Here is a 20202-nt window from a genome sequence, read left to right as displayed (position 1 = left end):
TTGAATAAAAACCAAATCAAAAATTGTATCAAATACACATGAATTTGAATAAACAATGTGGAGAATCCAGGTTCCACATACTAACTCAACTTGGCGGAACCTACAATAATTTGCATATTTCTAGCTCAAATGAGATCTGAGATCGTTTGCCTCACTCTGTCAATTATACAAATTTTACCATGCTAATTGAGATTTCAATATATATAGAAAGAATCTTTAATAAAATTGTCCTAATGAAGTTTTTAAAATGTTAAAAATTTAATAAAAAATATTATAAAAAAAAAAAAAAAAAAAAAAAAAAAAAAAAAAAAAAAAAAAAACAGTAGTAAAAGTAAAATCAATGAAAAACCTAGCTCTTGAGATCTTTCTCGGAGTCGAAACTCGAGTCATCAAAAAAATATAGGTACTGTATATATAACCATTGATACATACAACCCATTAATACAATAATACTAACGATAAAAAATAATTGCTGAAACAATAAATTTTTAAAATGTAAATTTTAATTCAATTTCAACTCAATTCCAACGAATATCGAGAAATTTTAATTAACTGAAAATATTTTAATTAAATTAGTTAAAGCTAATATTTGTATGCTCGAAGCAATGAAATGGATATAGCCCAGCACTACATTGGTTCAGGTATAAAGTAGATGACAGATAAAATCGCACGGCCCAACAACAGTCGAATGGCAAAAACAACTTTTTGTTTGCTCTGCATAGAAAATATGAAAATGAAATAGACACAATATTTGCCTGTCAAAAGAACATGATTATTCTACAGCAAAATATGGAGGGATTCAAGTGTTTGTGTCGAAATATATATATATATATATATATATATATATATATATATATATATATCAGAAAAATATAGGTACTGTATATATAACCATTGAAACATACAACCCATTAATACAATAATACTAACGATAAAAAATAATTGCTGAAACAATAAATTTTTAAAATGTAAATTTTAATTCATTATATATATATATATATATATATATATATATATATATATATACCAAGTGATTCGAAAGCAATGTGAAAAGAAGTTAAAATACAGATCAAACTCTCTGCTGTAAGCAGATTGAGAGTGGGCAATAAAATGATTAAAGAGTAACCCATAAACTTCTCTAATACGAATTAATTAATATCAACTTGCAGAGGATGAACGCAATCTGTTGAGCAGATTTTAGTGATTGCTTAATTGAATATGGGTTTGATTGATGGATTGTGTGGTAGGTAAACAGATTGCTAGCACAATCCACATCTTGATTTGCGCTATCAAGCGTGCCATTGTCCTAGCTGGCACAGCTTGCCAACTCGCAATGCTGTGCTTCTTCGATGCTTGCATTTTGCCCCTTTCTCACAGTCATAATCAGTGACTTTCCCTCGCTTTGCTATCATCGAGTTTTCCGCTTCAATGCACACATATTACGTTTTTCCAACGTGCCAGCAGCAGCACCTGCAAATGGTGAGCAAAACTTTTGCGCTGCGTTCGCACCAATTAAAAATCTTGCTGCACTGTTGCCGTGTTGCCAATTAATAGTTTTTCGAATTATTTGCCAACAAGAACAGCGCTAAATGAAGCCAATGATAGGACAGAGACAAGCGCAAGACCAAGCGGACAGCAATGCGGTCACTAATTTGGTGTTCCTTTTGCTCTTGCATTAGGTTTTACAGTGTAACCAAATACAGAAAATATAATGAAAGGGGACAGCTATCTGGTAGACACTGGCAAAGAATGTTTGGCTGCTATCGACTGCTTAGTACCCGTTCATCAACCACAAAGAAAATCTATTTAATAATGAATAGAAAGGAAGATCAATATCAATAAGTACATGTTTATAGAGAACAACGAATCATTAACAACGAAAACCTGCCAAAATCGACCGATTTACTCTGCAGGTTATGATGTTTATCTGTTAGCTTAAATAAACTAATGGAAACTCGACCCAAAGCAAGCAAGTTTCTTATATCATTTTCGGCTAATTTACAGAGGTTGTAATGTTTATTTTTTTAAATGAAACTCTAAATAAATGTGGATATACATATAATCACACAAAATTATTTAATTAATATGTGCTAAAATTAAATACCCAGTCATTTATTCCTCAGTAATGTTTATCAATTAAGTAATTCTTGTATTAACCTGTTTTATATATTTTTTTTTTAATTTCTTGTTGCACTTCATTAAGCTTTTCTAGTTTTTCAAGTAATTTTAAAGCCACAGTTTTTTCTAAAACTTACTTCCAATGCGTTTCATTGTACTCCACTGCGTAGAGTCAAATCGGAAGTAGCTTAAAACGTAAAACAGAAATTGGAGCAGCTCCAACAACTAAAATGCTTCCCAGTGTTTGTCTTGGGCGCTGAATGTGAATTGGTCTATGTGTGTGTGTGTCTGTATGTATGTGTGTTTGTGTGTGTGTGCTTCTCTGTGTTTGCAGCAGCCCCAACTGAAGCAATATTCTTATCTGCATTGAGGCAAACATTCTGCAAGTCTCTGCTCACGCTCTGCCGTCTCACTCCCTCACTGCCCCTCTCCCTCTCTCGTTCACTCTGTTCGCCTATCTCACTCTCTGTGCTTGCGTGTGTCTATCCAGTGAACTGCTCGAATGCACCCCAAATGCAGCAACCGCTGCTGACAGAGCTCAAAGAATCAAAAGAAGCTGCTGTCGCTGGCATTGCCGCTACTCTCGCCTAAATGTCCGCCATTTATTTGTGAATGGCACTCGAGTAACACACAGCAAACTTACAGTCAGATAGACAGAATGCCGCATTCTGCGCCAACTTGAAACGCGGCCCAAAACGACGCGACTTAAGCAGCCAGCCGAGCGGCAAGTTGATAATTGTCTAGAGCGTGAGCGAGCCAGAAATTCTTTCTTTCTTTCGACATCTATCATAAAGCGTGCAGCAAAATTGTCAACTAATTGCACGAGTCAGACCGCTCTTAACTTCACTTTTTTGACAATTGATAGACGGCGAATATACGAATGCAATACGACTTTTTATCTGTTTGTCAGTTGCTATCATTGTTTTTAATTAAATGCATGGCTGTGCTTGGCCACGCTCGCATCACGTATACGCCGCATTGTTCGGTCTGGCATCCGAATATATATCAAAATAATTGACTGCGGCCCGAACGTTACGTAATGCAATTCAATAAATTCATCACCAGCACCACAGAAAAAATACACACACACATACCAAAAAAAGAAGAAAAAAAAATGCAACTTGAAATTTTTTGAAATCTCCATTGGATGCTGGCAGCAGCAGCAGCAGCAGCAGCAACGGTTTGCCAAATGGTGTCAGTTGCAGCCACATGCAGCCCAATCCCAGCTCTCGGCTATTGGAATACAAATGCTGCCATGTTGCGCAGCCTTCATTTGCCTGTTGGCTGCCATTCAACACCCGTCATCATGGCATGCAGCAAATCCAGCCACGTATGCCAATAGAAATGCCTGCGCATTTCACTTGAGTAACTTTAACTGTTTACAAGTGGCATGCCACAGGCAGCGGGCCTCACACACACACACACACAGATGCAGCAGGCGCTGCTTGATGCTATCAAACTTCGACATATTGCCTGCTGCTGCTGCTGCTCCTGCTGTTACATTTCAATTAAAAATTGTTTAACAAATCAATTTGCACAGGCCTGACGTTCAGCTTATCAAAGAAAAGGAAAAATAATGAAAATAAATTGTGGCAGCAACAGCAGCAAGAGCAGCAGCAGCAGCAAAGAGCAACCAGCTCGTTGCCACTGCAAAAAGGAGCAGCCAAGAAAATGCAATTTAAAACAAATGCAGGCACAGCTAAATATGCCGCAAGCGTAAATTCAATTATTTATCCGCTAGACTCCCGCAGGACGATCATCCCAACTATCGAGCGAAGCCAGCACGCGGCAAAGGCCAACTCCCATGCTCACCAGGCTCACAAGACTCGCCGGGCTCGTCGGGTTCGCAAGCTTTGCTGCGCGCCAACTCAGCGACTAAATTAATTTATTTGTTAAAGTTTTTGAAGGCTGCAGCAAGTCAAAGTTTATTCGTGGCATAAATGAAAATTTGAACAACAACTAGTTTTATGCGAAACAATGAACATCGTATACTCTGCAAAACGACTACAAGAGTTGAATTATTGAATTTCCATTCACTCTTAATTCAATGATTTTTTCTACTATGAATTCTCATTCACTTTTGGATCTGATTTAATATTCGATATGACATATTTATTGTATTCATTGCTAATGAATTATATAATATATATGATTTAATTACGTGTACTTTTCGTTTTTAAGATGTTCTTGTAGATCGAGTGATAATCAGAAAAGGGTTGACAATTTTCATTCACAAAAAAAAAAAAAAAAAATTAGTGCGAATCCTACATATATCATATTTTATTCAATAGAAAGCTCCTATCAATCTATGTGAGCATTTTGAGTAAATCAACTTTTCTGAAGAAATTGATAAAGAGAAGTTTCGTATGGTTTTATTAAAGAATTACTTTTTAACAAAATACTATTAGGTCTATATATTGGTTTGATAAGTGAAGTTCAGGAAAATCAACTGCTCTTAACTGGTTTACTAAATTAAAGGCATAGCCCTATGAAACTGTGGTCAGCTCTTCTAGAGAATGTGAAGAAAACAAAACATGAAACTTGAGTTGGGGCAGCTGCATGACAAAAGCTGACTGCTACAAGACCCGATGACTGAATAATATTAATTCATTGCTATGAAATAGAAACATATTCATGATTCACGAAAATATAAATGTTCTTAATTTAGATCTTCTTGCGATTTTATGGCAGAAGCTAACCATTTACAATAATTATTTTAAGATTTTGATAACTATTTATCGGCATCTATGAAACATGTGCTTTTGGAACTGTGGGCCAACTCTTCAGTGAATGTGGCAAAAACTAGAGTGAAGCTTGACAAAAGCTGAATGCTACGAGATAGCTATTTATCGATTTCGATAACTATTTATCGATTTCGATAGCTATTTATCGATTTCGATAACTATTTATCGATTTCGGTAACTATTTATCGATTTCGATAACTATTTATCGACATCTATGAAACATGTTCTTCAGAAACTGTGGGCCAACTCTTCTAGTGAATGTGTCGAAAACTAGTGTGAAGGCAGCTGCATGACAAAAGCTGAATGCTACGAGATATCGATTCGATAACTATTTATCGATATCGATAATTATTTTAAGATTTCGATAACTATTTATCGGCATCTATGAAACATGTGCTTTGAAACAGTGGGCCAACTCTTCAGTGAATGTGGCGAAAACTAGAGTGAAGCTTGACAAAAGCTGAATGCTACGAGATAGCTATTTATCGATTTCGATAACTATTTATCGATTTCGATAACTATTTATCGATCCCGATAAGTATCTATCGATTTCGATAACTATCTATCGATTTCGATAACTATCTATCGATTTCGATAACTATCTATCGGTTTCGATAACTGTTTATCGATTCGATAACTATTTATAGATTTCGATAACTATTCATCGCCATCTATGAAACATGTGAACGGACATATTGAGCATATTTGGCAGAAGCTAAGTGCGATGAGACTGACAGAAGCTGAATGATATGACACTCGATGGTTCGCACATCTATGAAACATAACTATTTATCGATTTCGGTAACTATTTATCGATTTCGATAACAATTTATCGACATCTATGAAACATGTTCTTCAGAAACTGTGGGCCAACTCTTCTAGTGAATGTGGCGAAAACTAGTGTGAAGGCAGCTGCATGACAAAAGCTGAATGCTACGAGATATCGATTTCGATAACTATTTATCGATTTCGATAACTATTTATCGATTTCGATAACTATTTATCGATTTCGATAACTATTTATCGATTTCGATAACTATTTATCGACATCTATGAAAAATGTTCTTCAGAAACTGTGGGCCAACTCTTCTAGTGAATGTGGCGAAAACTAGTGTGAAGGCAGCTGCATGACAAAAGCTGAATGCTACGAGATATCGATTCGATAACTATTTATCTATATCGATAATTATTTTAAGATTTCGATAACTATTTATCGATATCGATAATTATTTTAAGATTTCGATAACTATTTATCGGCATCTATGAAACATGTGCTTTGAAACAGTGGGCCAACTCTTCTGTGAATGTGGCGAAAACTAGAGTGAAGCTTGACAAAAGCTGAATGCTACGAGATAGCTATTTATCGATTTCGATAACTATTTATCGATTTCGATAACTATTTATCGATTTCGATAACTATCTATCGATTTCGATAACTGTTTATCGATTCGATAACTATTTATAGATTTCGATAACTATTCATCGCCATCTATGAAACATGTGGACGGACATATTGAGCATATTTGGCAGAAGCTAAGTGCGATGAGACTGCATGACAGAAGCTGAATGATATGACACTCGATGGTTGGCACATCTATGAAACATGTGCAAGTATTGATCGAATTTGCTCGCTAAATAAAAGGCATAGCCTTAAAAATGAATTGAGACAAATCTTCTAGTGAATGTGGCATAAACAAAACATGAAACATGAGTTAGGCCAGCTGCATGACAAAAGCTGAATGCTACAAGCCTCGAAGTAAGGTACGTCAATCGTACAACATCGATTTCGGTAACTACTTATCAATTTTGAAAGCTATTTATCGGCATCTGTGAAACATGTGGAATATTAACCATATTTGCTTGAAACTTGAGAATATTAATCATATTTGCTTAAAACTTGAGTAAAAAACGCTGCATGACAAAAGCTGAATGCTACGATATTTGCTGAAAGGTGCTTCATGTGGAAATATTGATCATATTTTGCTCGTTCAGAAAAAGAGCATAGCCCCATGCATGAATGCTTCTAAAACAGTGGGACAACTCTTCTAGTGAATGGGCAAAAACTAGAGTGAAGGTAGCTGCATGACAAAAGCTGAGTGCTACGAGATACCTATTTATCGATTTCGATAGTTATTTATCGATTTAGATAGTTATTTATCGATTCCGATAACTATTTATTGGCATTATGAAACATGTGCTTCTGAAACTATGGGCCAACTCTTCTAGTGAATTTGGCGAAAACTAGAGTGAAGGCAGATGCATGACAAAAGCTGAATGCTGCGAGATAGCTATTTATCGAGTTCGATAAATATTTATCGATTTCGATATTATTTATCGGAATCTATAAAACAAGTGGAAATATTTATGATATTCCTATATTCATATGGGTACAGGGTATAAAAATCGAATTTTATAAGTAAAATATTTAAATCAACTCTCAACTCGCTCACAACGCCCAAATTTAAACTCTTATGTTATGGTTTAAACTTTATGTTAATTACTGTCAACTCCATATCAAAGTTAATGTACTCTCATCAAATAATCGATTGTATGCACTGCTTGTGGGCGGCACGCCCTCCCCCCACTGCTGCGGTCTAAATGCGTTCGCAGCTGCATCTTGAGGAAATTGTAGGACCCAAGACGCAACGCCTTTGACTTTGTGACTGAAAAGTTTTGTTGGTTTTTCACTAGCTGGCTGACTGGGTAGCTGGCTTAAGTAGAAACGATTTCTGCCGCTTGGCTTTAGTTGGCACAGCTTGAAGGGTGGAAGGCTAGGCTGCCTGCCGCCACCCAGTGTTTGTCATAGCTTTGTTAATGCCTTCAAGTGGAGCTTCTCGGCTGCTCATAGTTGACAAATTCACTTGAGCAACTGACAACAAATCCTCGTCTCGTCTACCTGCACTCCTGCCAGGATGCATCGAGTACAGCTTGTGACGACGAGAGGTGGCGCCTGCCAGCATTAGCAAAAAGCACTTTTAAGTGCTTTAATTAGAAGTCGGTTGGGTAGAGTTTGCCATCCTTGCAAGAGGCGGGATGGGCTCGATGCACTCCTGCATTACGGTTGCGAGGTGATGCTCTTGGCTCTTAGCTTAATTTGATCAGATTTAGTTTCAGTGAACAGGTTTATCAATTATTTTCACGATTACCCTTTAATTAAGCATATTGATTGAAGTTCAGTTACATGGCTGGCCCAAATTAAGTTGTGCAAGCCAAAAATATAATTTAAAAGCGACGCAACTTCAATTAAGTTTCAGCATGGCTCATGGCGCACCGCACATTATATTGACACACGATACGTTGTACACGGGTATATAATTATATGTACATAATTAAATCGAGTTACGTACGAACACAAAACCCCATCCCAAGGCGCGACCCCAAAATATGTTAATCAGATTTTGCAGTCATGCGGTATTGAAAGTGAAGCGTTCAATATGGATCTGACAATGAAATAAGTTGATTTTAGTTGATTGACTACTAGAAATACATAATGCGTTAATGAGTGTATTAAATAGCTAGGCAGGAATTAATGAAATCTGAGAATATAATATTAGCATGTTAGTGATATACAAAACTAGACATGTCTCTATTCTAGATATTAGATACCTATTGCTGGCATGAGTGGCATTTACTCAACAGCGCATCCTTAGTCGAATACAGAATAAACAAGCAATCAGCATCAAATCAAAAGAAACTCTACTTTCACGCAAGATGAAATACTCCAGAGGTTATACCGGTCATCGATTCGCTTCATTTAATTTCCATCTCAATATCAAACAACCCCCTCAACTCAGCTATCAGCCTCGCCTACACGAGCAGAGCCAAAATTGCTCTACGTTTTTTGTATAATATCAGGCTGCTGTTGCGTGATAGAAAATCATTGCAAATAATATATAAAATTTAATTTGTTTTAAAATATTCGCAGAATGTTTTTATGTACATCAAATATATTTGTAGTTGTTCCCTAACGCACAATTTATATGATTCGTATATCTATTTCTCTGCTTCTAAAGGTTCAGCATTTTTTTAAAGAATATACATTGTATCTCCCTAAATCGAAAATCGCAAATGCGAAAAAAAAATTCTATCCCCTTGAAAAAAAATCATTCTGGATAATTCTCGATAGTTTGAATTTCTGTGTAAATCGGAAAAACAAAATGGGATCCCATTGCAATTTCAAGCTACTTCTTTATTTGTATACCAATTAAAGTATTGTTTTTATGGAATCTATATGCAAATCATAAACAGTTTTTATGCTACCCATAATAATTATTTTTAAACACAAACAGCGATTACCAGCTTTACGACGTTAAATTGTAGTAATAAAATATATGACTTTTAGGTGAATAATCGTTCTGTTTTCAATGGTATATAATTATTTATTTACCCAAATAAAGTTTAAATTAGCAATAAACCCAGGTTTATTGTTAATAATTACAGATACTTTCGAGTGCTCTACTTTACCAATATATAATATATGATTCTGGGGTAGTTTTCTGATATCGATATTGGAACTCACCTTTCTACGTCCACAACAAAGCATTCTTCGCACACGCGAATTTCCAGTAGCTGCTTTCAATCGAGTAAACTTCTTCTTCCACTGCATTTATGAGTGGGGATCCTTATGGGGAAAGTCTGTCTTCTGCTGCTACAGTTGGGGCATTTGTGGCCCTGGCTGAAGTCTCGAGAAAAGTGCCCAGGGGCGTGATCGCGTTATCGACTTAATTTTACGAAAATTCATTAGCTTAGTCTATATATAAAATGCAAGTTCGATTCATTCGTTGCTCGTATAGTAGTGCTGCAAAGAAAGAGACCGAGAGAAAGAAAGTTTCCATAATTAGTGAAATAGTAAATGTGTTTGTAGTTTGAAATTATCAAAATGCGATGCTCTCAGGCTAAGACAACACTACATCCCTATAGCCTTGGATTCCCTCATTCCCCGACTGAGAGCGCCTCAGACTCTCTCAGACTGTGAAAACAAATGAGCGTTGCGTCTGACAATGCCAAACTCATCAGAAAGTATTTACTGTCACCTAATTGTCAGCAAGCAAACGCAATTTGCATGCCTTTGCGGAACTCAGCTCAACACTGTACCAGCGTGTCCTAAACTTAATGAAGCTCTACTGGCAGGCAGGCAGGCAGCAGTTGACAGGCAACAGCACTTTGAAACACTTTACTTTTGAGTTGTGGCTGCTCCGACATGTGTCATATGCATTTGCCTGACAACCATTGAAGCCATCTTGCCATCTGCTAGACGCCCAATACGAGCAGCAGGACAGACAGCCCTTAGACAGCCAGTCCTACAGTAGTACAGTCCTTCAGTCCATAGTCCACCGTCCACTCGCATATCGAGTAGCTGTCTGATTTCACAGCTCCGATAATGCGTTGTTTGCACAGCTCTCAGAGCATTGTAATCAAATTGTGCCACGGACGGGGCTATGGCTGTGCTGCCTGCAACTGTTGCATAAGAAATCTATTTTTAATCCCAATAACAGCGCCAAAGCGAATCAACTCTAATTGCAGTGTACTAACAAACCTAATCATACTCGCATATCTTGCAGCGTGTTTCGGCAGGGCTTATGTAAATCTAATTAAGCTAAGTTCTTCCAAATAAACCCAATCCATTAGCAGCACTTGGGCGTGAGCTGGACGAAAGTTAATCTTTCACGTATACGAGGCACTCATACATAAATAAACTGAAGCACACAAACTCACTCTAGCAGGTTGTATCCTTTAACACCTGAATTCAACGACACACTATGGAATGACTGATTCCAATTCGGGTTATTTTTTTCTCTGTTTAAAGTCAAGACAATTAGTTGTTTGTTAAAAGTGGAGAGGGGGTAAGAGGAAGTACTTCATAGTCTAAAATGTATGTAGTCCTTACAAACTATGGCTTAATATAGACATATACATACATATGTATATGGCGATATTCGATTGAAGTTTAAATGATATTTCAAGTCCGTAAAGATTTCAAGCACAGTAAACAAAAAATAAACATTTTGCATATTATTTACATAGATGCGCATACCAGTGCTGCCCATTTAGCCTATTTCAGGCTCCATCTAGCGTATTTGAATGTTGTGATGAAAAGCCATAATAATAATAATAAATATGTATAGGATTGAATCCAGAATATGCAGGCATGTATGCCCTTAATATAACTATAGAACAGAAAAAAACTGCTGTCTATGCCATCTAATAATTATATACATAAACTATTTAGCCTAGCAACATTTAGCCTTATCAACCATATACATATATTATTGAGCAGCGTAATGAGTTAATCCTATTTAATTATGCGTGTTAGTTTGTCTGTATATTCGTAAGAGTGTCTCTATATATGTCTCTTTGTATGTATCCCTGTCTGTTTCTCCGCTTGTCTCTCAGTCTGTATGCCTCTAAAAGGCAACGTTTTGTACCGACCGACGAAAGATCAATTATATGTCCGCAGCAGTATGCAGTTCGTATGTATAATTGAGTAAAACAAAGCTAGAATGCTTGCAGCAGCAGAGAGTCTTCCCATTGGTCACTTAAAGTTCGACTGCTACGTCTTCTACCTGCTATCGGGCTCACCATTTGAGAGCGACTTATAGAGAGAGTGAAAGTGGCCCTATATAAAGGGCAGCAGCTGTAGCATTTCTTCAGTCAGTCGCCCGGGCCTGGTGGGGTTCAGTCGTGTAGAGCAGTAAAGTGAAGTGAAGAGAAGAGAAATGTGTGCAAATTCAATGATCGTTAGGCTAATATTAAAGACTTAGAGGGATCGGTTAGAGTAAATACTAAATGGAAATACTTAGTCGCAATTTTTCGCCACATGGGAAAATGTTCATGAAAATAGAATGATTGGATTGGATGATTATGACTGAGCATAGAGACAATTGACTGAGCGACGAACATAAATCGTTTGTTTCTTCAAACCTCTCTGAGTATATCCCACCCATAAACTCTGAATTACCGACGCAACGATCACACTTTAAGTATAAATAAATTTGAATGCAGCATAGATCCCTAGTTAACAATCAGCATAGATCGCTCTCATTAGTTTAGCTCTGCATGGAGCTCATTCAAGGAACGAAAAGTAAGTCCGAGAATTATGCCCCCCAAGCATGCCTATTAAATAAATTGAAAGTGTTTAGCCAAGCCACAAGCAGCATAAGTATTAAGATAATAAAAATCGTTTTAAGCAAAAAATAAATTTAAAAATTTCAACCCCGAGTCTTATTTACAACTATATGTAGTAACTAAACCCACATAAAGGAAAGAATGTTTTACTCTCCTTGGCTAATGCTCATTGAAGCGAATTCTTGATTATTGTAGGTTTCTCATCAAATCCAATCAGCTAACTTTTACAGTTGCCTGCTTTTGTTGTAAAATGGAGATTCGATTATTTTAATTACAATTTAAATCGATATGCCAGCTAAGTGAAATGTATATATTTATTATTCTACTTTCTGTCTGTGTCTGTGTGTTTGTCTGTGCTCGTTCTTGGCACTTGAAATGATGTTCCATCTGCATAACAAAAGAATCATATTCATGTTGCTCTAACAACTATTATCCAAGCAGGAGCTCTGCTGGCGTCCCCAACTGTTGCCATCGCCCGGCAGCTGGAATGAATGTTGATATAATTTTTAATTAAAAAGCATTTCCAGTTGCCTGGTCGAGGCAACAACTTTCAGATCCAGAAGAAACACAAGGGCAAGGCATGCTCCTAGCTGAGAACTTGTGCAACCGTTTATACACCATCTATACAAACATTCTCCGCCGCACACTATATGCGACGATTATTTCACTCTCCGGATTTATTGCACTAAGGCTGCAAATCCCCGGAGAAAATACAAATATACACTATTAGCTGCAGCAACTTAGCCGATTAGAGTGCAACTTCGGATTATGTTTCTGCATATGATTTTGTCAAAAGCCTTGCAACCGCAACGGTAAATCAGCGTCAAAGAATTTTTAATTAAGTAGCAGTTGCAGCATCATCGGGAGGAGAAGTCTGTGCAGTCTGTGCCAGCAGCTCAGTTGCCATGGCTAGAGTTAGCCATTGCCATGATGATGTCGTCTGCCAACGTCTCCTTCGTCGTCGTCGTCTTCGTCGTGGCGGACACGTTGCACGAACTGGGCCAATGGAGCTCTGTGGCTGGCAGTTAGCCTACGACTCCAACTGAGATTTTGTTGCCATAAAACAGTTTGTGCCGAGAGTACGTCCTTAATCCTCCATTTTCCCATTCCTGCATTTACAGTTTGCAATGAAAAATGTTGCAATAGTGCAGAGGACATTTAAATATGCTGCTCCTATGCCGTACCTAAGGCCATATCTGTCTGTATATATGTGTGTGAGTGTGCGTCTGTGTGTGTATGAGTCCAGCTGCGCCATGACAACTAACTGCTCAGCAGCTTCCGTTGCAACAATGCCAACAGCCAGGCACCATTCAATGACTTCAGCTGCGCCCGTTGGTATGCAACATTTTTTGTTCATAATTTCTAGACAAGCTCTGACTGCTCTATGTGTGCGAGTGTGTGTGTGTCTCTGTCTCTCTGTCTGTGTGAGAATAATAGCAGCGGCAGTGACATGCAAATGGAGCTACACGATACTTTGTGTCAAAGCAGCAACAACATGGCGACAAAATGCAGCAATCAGCCAAGAAAAATGTCTTCGGGTGTTGATGGGACCTACAACATTTACAACAACAACAACAACAACAGTCACAATAGCAACATTTATTACAGCAACTCTTTTAGTAGACAGGCAGACAGACATTCACATTTTCGTACACGCATGCCAAATGACATCATAAATTTCGCTTCAACTGTGTTTTCGCTTTCGCACAGCCCAAGTTACTTTCAAATGCCACTGTGTGGGTGTGGGAGTGGGTGGGCGTGGGTGAGTATGGATGGTTGGCCTAACTGTTTGATAAAGCGCCGTCCACGTGGACCGTAACAAAAATAGCAAAGCATTTATCAAATAATAAAAAACAGCAACGAATCAATAACAATATTTGCTCTGGCCAAATATTGAAAGCTCTTAGACATTGAGCTGCTCAGATAAGAATTGAATTGTGATAATTTAATGTTTTTCTCTATCAATAAATAAAATCTTTTCTTTTTATAATTTTCAATATATATACAAAATATAAATATGTAACAATTTAAAATAAGTATATATAAGTATATTAAATTGTATGACTCTAAAAATTATTAAACCAAATATGAAATTCTGTCTTGTATTAATAAACTCTTTCGCAGATGAAAGTCAGGCTGTGAGGGTAAAAACTATAAACTTGGTATATATATTACATACATATAAGTATACATATATACGAATTGCTTGAATTGCTAATACACCCGATCTTCAAAATTGCATATGCCTATGCATGCCATAGCATCGTGCTAGAGAGTGAAAAACAATTAATTGCTTCTGAGAAAACGATCCATTGTATTGCATAAAATAGTAAACATAAAAACAATAATAATAACCCATATAAGCAATAGGTTAAATATTTCTCAGTATTGGCCTAAACTTGTTCTGTTTTGTCTATCAGTTCTCTACAATCAAAGCTTCATACTACCAAAAAGAAGTCATATTGACATAGTCTGTCTGCTGCAGTAAAGTTTATTCTTCTTTGAGGGTGCTCTATAGCACATACTTCAATATATGGATGGCTTGGCCCAACCTTTGCACAATATTGGCTATGCTTTTACCGCGTTGCATTTACTGCTGGCCATGAGAGACGGCACCAGCCTAAAAGCGAAGTGACACACAGCCGTCCAGTCACCAAAGGACGACAGTGGCACACCCATCAACCCATCGCCCGTTGCCCATCACCCAGCTCATGCACCATGGCTACAGGCAGCAGGTCTAGACCGGCAGCGCACCTATGGGAATTATCACCTTGAAGTTGGTCTAGGAAAAAAGTGGCAACCACAGCAACCGGCTTAATTGGCAACCGGCAGTTGCTAATGGAGCATGGCCAATGGTCAAACTAATTTCAACCAATTTGTTCACTAATACAACGTCTGTGGGCCCAAATGCATCTCTGGAGGCTGGCGCATGTCTGGCCAAACGGCATTGTAAAGGTAAAATAATGGGATGTTTGTGGTTTGCAGAGCAACAAAAAATAAGGAAATTAAAAGAGATTGCATGCCTTTGAGAAAAATAATAGGGATAGATACGGAAAAAAAGATCATATAGTGTATATAAGCCTTTGTTAAACAACAATGAAATATATATTCATTTTCTTTGCATACTTAAAAGGGCGAAGCAAAAAGTTCTAATGTTACTTAGAATAGCCGAACTGACAATCTTAAGTCTTTTATAAATATGGAATTCTGAGAACTGAAGCTGTAGCTGAAGTCTCTGCGAATTCCAAGTTCAATTTCTTCACTTAACAGAAAAGTTTCTAATGATACTTAATGTTAAATACATCGAGCTAGACAATCTTATGTTTTCTATAACAATGGTTTTCTGAACAATGGAAATTCAGAAAAGCGGCTAATTCGAGCAACTTTCATTCTCTTCCCTCAAGTTTCAGAAAAGACGAAAACTTGTCACAATATTTTTTATTTGAGTTGAAAATGTTGCAAATGTTCTATAACATTTGAAATCATAACTTTGCATTCAATGCTGTGAACGTTAAAGTATTCCTAATTTTTTTTTTTTTTTTTTTTTTTTTTTAGAATTTCGACAGTTTTTTGTTCAAATGATTTTTCCGCTTTTCTTGTAAAATTGGAGCAAAGCTCTCAACTTTTTCAATGTGGCTGCTAGGAAACTAGATGTGGGTGGCATTGGCTGGACTCCCAAATGAGGCCGAGCGTAAAGCACTAGAGCATTAAGCATGTTCTGTTGATTGTTAATATCGTGGACAGCGTTTATATTTGCTCATTGTTTTTCGAGATGGTTATATATTCAGAAGTTATATTATTCTTTGTAGTCTGTGAATTATTATATGATATAATATACTAATATATTAAATTATAATAATATGTCAATAATAATATATTATTCCATATTGGATTTAAGGAAAAAACTAGTTTATAGTTTTTCCAATTAGATGGTTAATATAGTTCATTATAGGTAGTAGTAGATAACAAGAAGTTAATATTCACAAATATGATGTATCTTATCGAATTGGAACTACTTTTACTTCAGTATAATCATATATGTATATTTCTTGTTACAAAAACTATATGAAGAATTTTCAATATTCAATATGTATTTCAATATAAAATTGAATCAGCATTTTTAGCCAAAAACGTAGATAAAAGTGTATTATATTTAATGGAGACTATGTTGACCTCGACAGAAATCGAATTCCATTCAATTCCTAACCTTTACCCTTTCTATCCCAATTTGATAATATTTCGATTATTTTATGATACATTTCTGATAGTCGCTTATCTTACCTAAACTGCGTTGCCTGGCCTGATGGATGCTGACTGGATGTTTGGATGCCCGGATGCCTGGATACCTGGATGCCTGGTTGCCTGGATGTCTGTTCGTCGTTTTGCTAGCCGCACGAAATTCACCGTTTAGTTATGAAAACTCAAAATCACAAGCAGCAGCAACAGCAACAACAACAAGGACAGCATCTGTGGGGTGGTTGCCGGCGGGGGAACAGCGTTAGATGCAGGTGCAGTTGGCAAGGCTTTTGCGGCTATATTGCAGATACGAATGCAAATGCAATTGCAATTGCTGTTGCTGTTGATGTTGCAGTTGCAGATGCAGATGCAGTTGCCGTTGCAGTTGATGATGCCGTGGCAGCAATTCAGTTGCTGATGCTTGCGTTGGCGTTAATGACAAATTGCTGGTTCGGTGGTGGTCAATGGCACTGTGGAGGCACTCGGATGCATCCTTCGATCCTCTGCACTTTTAACATTGTTCGTTTGCTCGTTTCCGTTTCACATTTTGCTCGCTGCTGCTGCTACTGCGGCTGCGATGCTGCTGCATTTTTTGCGTAACTTGTGAGCTTTTTTCGCTTTTCTCGCTTTTGCACATTTCACAGTCAATTTCAACATTATTTGGCAGCCAGGGCCTCAAAAACAACGCGTTTCTGACCAAAAATCCCTTTTAGTTAACCGATTTTTTCTTTTAACTGCGACCAATTGATTTTTGCACGTGTATGTGTGAATGCATGTAGGAACGGCTACGCGTGTGTGCGAGTGTATGTTTTATGTGTGTGTGTGTGTGTGTGTTTCTTTTTCTATGTGGGAGCGCGTGATAATGTGTAAGTGGGAGCAGGCAACGGAATGCGTCCGAATGGCAGTGCGGAGCTTTTGCTTATGAGCCGCGTTTTACTACGAGCGCAATGCTTTTGGCCTGAATATGCGAATTTCCTGCGGTACTCGTACGTTAAAAGAGCGCAGCTCAGCACGCATCTGTATGTATGAACTTATATGTGTGTGTGGGTTTGAATTTCAGTATAATAAAATATCCTGTTTGGGCAATGAGCGAACCAGTGAGCGTTTCAGCGAGTCACTCCTATTGCGCATGATCTACAAATTTGGAGCAAGTTGCCGCTGCTGGCAATTTGTGGGCGAGAGCGAGCAAAGACGATAACACTAGCCACCCACCCCACGGTAATCCACCACCATCAGAGTCGTAACCGTTCAAAGTCCCTCACGCTTAGCTCGTGTGGGTCTTTTTTTTTTTTTTTTTTGGTTTGCTTTACTTGGGGGCGGCTGACAGCGTTTTGTTTAGGGCACTTGTGGTTGTTGTTTTTAATAAAGCTATTTGCATCACTGCACTCGCGTTAGATTTTCTGTATTTGTATTTTTATGTTTTATTGTTTGTTTTTTTATTTTATTATTATTTTTTCTATTTGCTTAGGCTTCAACAATTTGAATGATTGATTGATTGATTGATGAGCGGCAATGACTCACTAAACTGAACGAACGAACTGAGTCCCTGATTGTCGTTCGTTACAATTCGCTAGCACAGTTTGTTTTATGTTATGTGTTTGGTATCTAAAAGCTTAACATTTTGCTACAATGTTATTGGCAGTGTGCCTGAATTTTATAATCATTGGTTTTTAGTCCTTCGAAATTGGAAAATCATTTGATATATTAGTAGACTACAAATATTGTGTTTTATATTATAATTATATGCAAGCTCATTTTGAATTTGAATTAAATCCGCTGTCAAATGGCTAAAGAGAACTAATTCAATGAAAAGCTAACAGAACTTCAACAGAAAACTGTTAATTAACATTATTCGATTTAATGCTTAGCAGCAACATTTTTTCATAAATTCCCGTATTGGGGATGATGTTGGCAATCATGTGTTTCTAATTGTTATCGACCAGATCAGCTGCTTAGAAAACACTGCAACCGGTTGGGTATTTTAAACATCTGGTAGCTCTGCTGGAATATAAAGAACTTATTACACAGAAAAATACTAGATTTACAGAACAACATTGATGTTGATACAAATTTAGCTTATGTTATTATTGTGGCCACTGTTAAATAAAATTTCCAACTGGCCGGAGTTCAATCTTATTATAAATTACTGCTTATTGCAAACTCATTATAGAAATTACAAATTTAAGGTAAATAAAAGCAAAGTCAAATTCGAATTTATTTTATTATTCGAAATAATTAATGCCCTCATATATTTTTTACAAAAAACTTGGCGAAAATATTTCCGGCTGCAGTTGGCCTGAATTAGATGCATACAATGTTTTTGCATAACAGGAGTCTATGCAAGCTGGCATGTAAGTAGTTAAATACCCTCCGTGTAATATCAAATTAACTCTTAAAGTTACAGGCAATGCTGCTAATTTCGCCACAAGCAACGTTCGTTACAGCAGTCAGAAGGCGAAGACTGCAATCCTCATGCTGAACATGGGTGGACCACAGCACACGGACCAGGTTCATGACTATCTGCTCCGCATCATGACGGATCGCGATATGATACAGCTGCCGGTGCAGAGCCGGCTGGGTCCATGGATTGCGCAACGTCGCACGCCGGAGGTCCAAAAGAAGTACAAAGAAATCGGAGGCGGCTCTCCCATATTGAAGTGGACTGAGCTGCAGGGTCGATTAATGTGCGAACAACTGGATAAATTGTCTCCAACAACGGCACCGCACAAGCATTACGTCGGCTTTCGCTACGTTACTCCTTTGACGGAGGACACGCTCGCACAAATTGAAAGGTCAGTCAAGGGTCAATTTGGGAGGGAAATGTCAAAGACCTTTGACGTATTTATATATCTATTTGTGTTGTCATAGTGACCAGCCGGAACGTGTGGTGCTCTTCTCGCAGTATCCACAATACAGTTGCGCCACATCTGGCTCGAGCTTCAACTCCATCTTCACCCACTATCGAAACAAGTAAATGGTCATGGATCATCTGAAAGTTAGGCAGTTAACCCAGTTTCCCATTCGCAGCACACTGCCCGAAAACATCAAGTGGAGCATTATCGATCGCTGGGGCACACATCCGTTGCTCATCAAGACCTTCGCTCAGCGAATTCGCGAGGAGCTGGCCAAATTTGTGGAGACGAAACGCAATGATGTCGTAATACTCTTTACAGCGCACTCGCTGCCGCTCAAGGCAGTGAGTAGAGGTGATCCGTATCCCTCTGAAATCGGTGCTAGCGTGCACATGGTAATGCAGGAATTGGGTCAAAGCAATCCCTATAGCTTGGCCTGGCAGTCAAAGGTGGGACCGTTGCCCTGGCTAGCTCCAGCGACGGATGATGCCATCAAGGTAAACCAAGAGTCGCTATTATACTTCCTTGACAGATGCTAATACCCGAACTCATTTGCAGGGTTACGTCAAACAGGGTCTAAAGAATTTCATACTTGTGCCTATTGCCTTTGTGAACGAACACATCGAAACGCTCCACGAGCTGGACATCGAGTACTGTGACGAGCTGGCCAAAGAGGTGGGTGTGGAGGAAATACGTCGCGCTGCTGCGCCCAACGATCATCCGCTTTTCATAAATGCACTGAGCAGCATCGTTGCCGATCATCTAAAGTCTGAGCAGCCAGTCAATCCCAAATTCTTAATGCGCTGCCCCATGTGCACCAATAACCGCTGCCGTGAAAGCAAAAAATGGTATCAGCAGCTGTGCGCCCACTGAGTAATGTAAATTAACCAATTGATATGAGACTCACATAATGCACCGGGCAGTAATGCATTTCAAGTGATTTAGCTTCAAGCTATCATTGCAATTTTCATCAAGTTATCATTCGTTTCGCTTATAAGCAATTCATTAACTGGGTTCCGGGTATTTCGACTGCAATTGATTGCGAGTCCATTTGGGCAATAAAAAGACACTGCGTAAACAAAAACAACTGTTTTATTTTGATTTCTTTCGCTCACACTCTCTGTAAC

General features: G+C 38.0%; 2 protein-coding genes across 11 annotated transcripts in view; one reads left to right on the top strand and one right to left on the bottom strand.

The window, feature by feature from the left end:
• RhoGAP100F (Rho GTPase activating protein at 100F) overlaps positions 1-18000 on the bottom strand; it is a 50964-nt gene extending 32964 nt beyond the window's left edge. For 4 of the 10 annotated variants that reach the window (XR_001916396.2, XM_018017758.2, XM_018017763.2 and 1 more), the window contains exons 1-2: positions 16269-18000; positions 9382-9660 (exon numbers count right to left, since the gene is read on the bottom strand). Coding sequence is in view for 9 of the 10 variants with exons in the window: in XM_018017758.2 (XP_017873247.1) it covers positions 9382-9468 (87 nt within the window). In the remaining variant the exon portion in view is untranslated. The remainder of the gene's footprint in view (positions 1-9381; positions 9661-16268) is intronic. The other 6 variants (XM_089462114.1, XM_089462113.1, XM_089462115.1 and 3 more) reach the window with 6 other exon arrangements.
• A 76-nt stretch (positions 18001-18076) lies between these two features.
• On the top strand, positions 18077-20162 carry FeCH (ferrochelatase, mitochondrial). The gene is made up of 6 exons (XM_018000501.2): positions 18077-18409; positions 18515-18574; positions 18628-19015; positions 19092-19193; positions 19251-19572; positions 19634-20162. The coding sequence occupies exons 2-6, from the start codon at positions 18529-18531 to the stop codon at positions 19946-19948; spliced, it is 1173 nt and encodes a 390-aa protein (XP_017855990.1). The 5' UTR covers positions 18077-18409; positions 18515-18528; the 3' UTR covers positions 19949-20162.
• Positions 20163-20202: the final 40 nt, after the last annotated feature.

Source organism: Drosophila arizonae, chromosome 2 (genome assembly GCF_054131065.1).
Source record: "Drosophila arizonae isolate 15081-1271.41 chromosome 2, UAZ_ARI_1.0, whole genome shotgun sequence".
NCBI lineage: Eukaryota > Metazoa > Arthropoda > Insecta > Diptera > Drosophilidae > Drosophila > Drosophila arizonae.
This window is presented reverse-complemented; position numbering and strand designations above follow the sequence as displayed.

Excerpts from the sequence above, each read along its gene's own strand:
- FeCH (XM_018000501.2), top strand. The coding sequence starts at position 18,529 with ATGCATACAATGTTTTTGCATAACAGGAGTCTATGCAAGCTGGCAT. Across the intron at positions 19,016-19,091 it reads ACGCTCGCACAAATTGAAAG|TGACCAGCCGGAACGTGTGG; the intron begins GTCAGTCAAGGG and ends GTGTTGTCATAG. Across the intron at positions 19,573-19,633 it reads CGACGGATGATGCCATCAAG|GGTTACGTCAAACAGGGTCT; the intron begins GTAAACCAAGAG and ends ACTCATTTGCAG.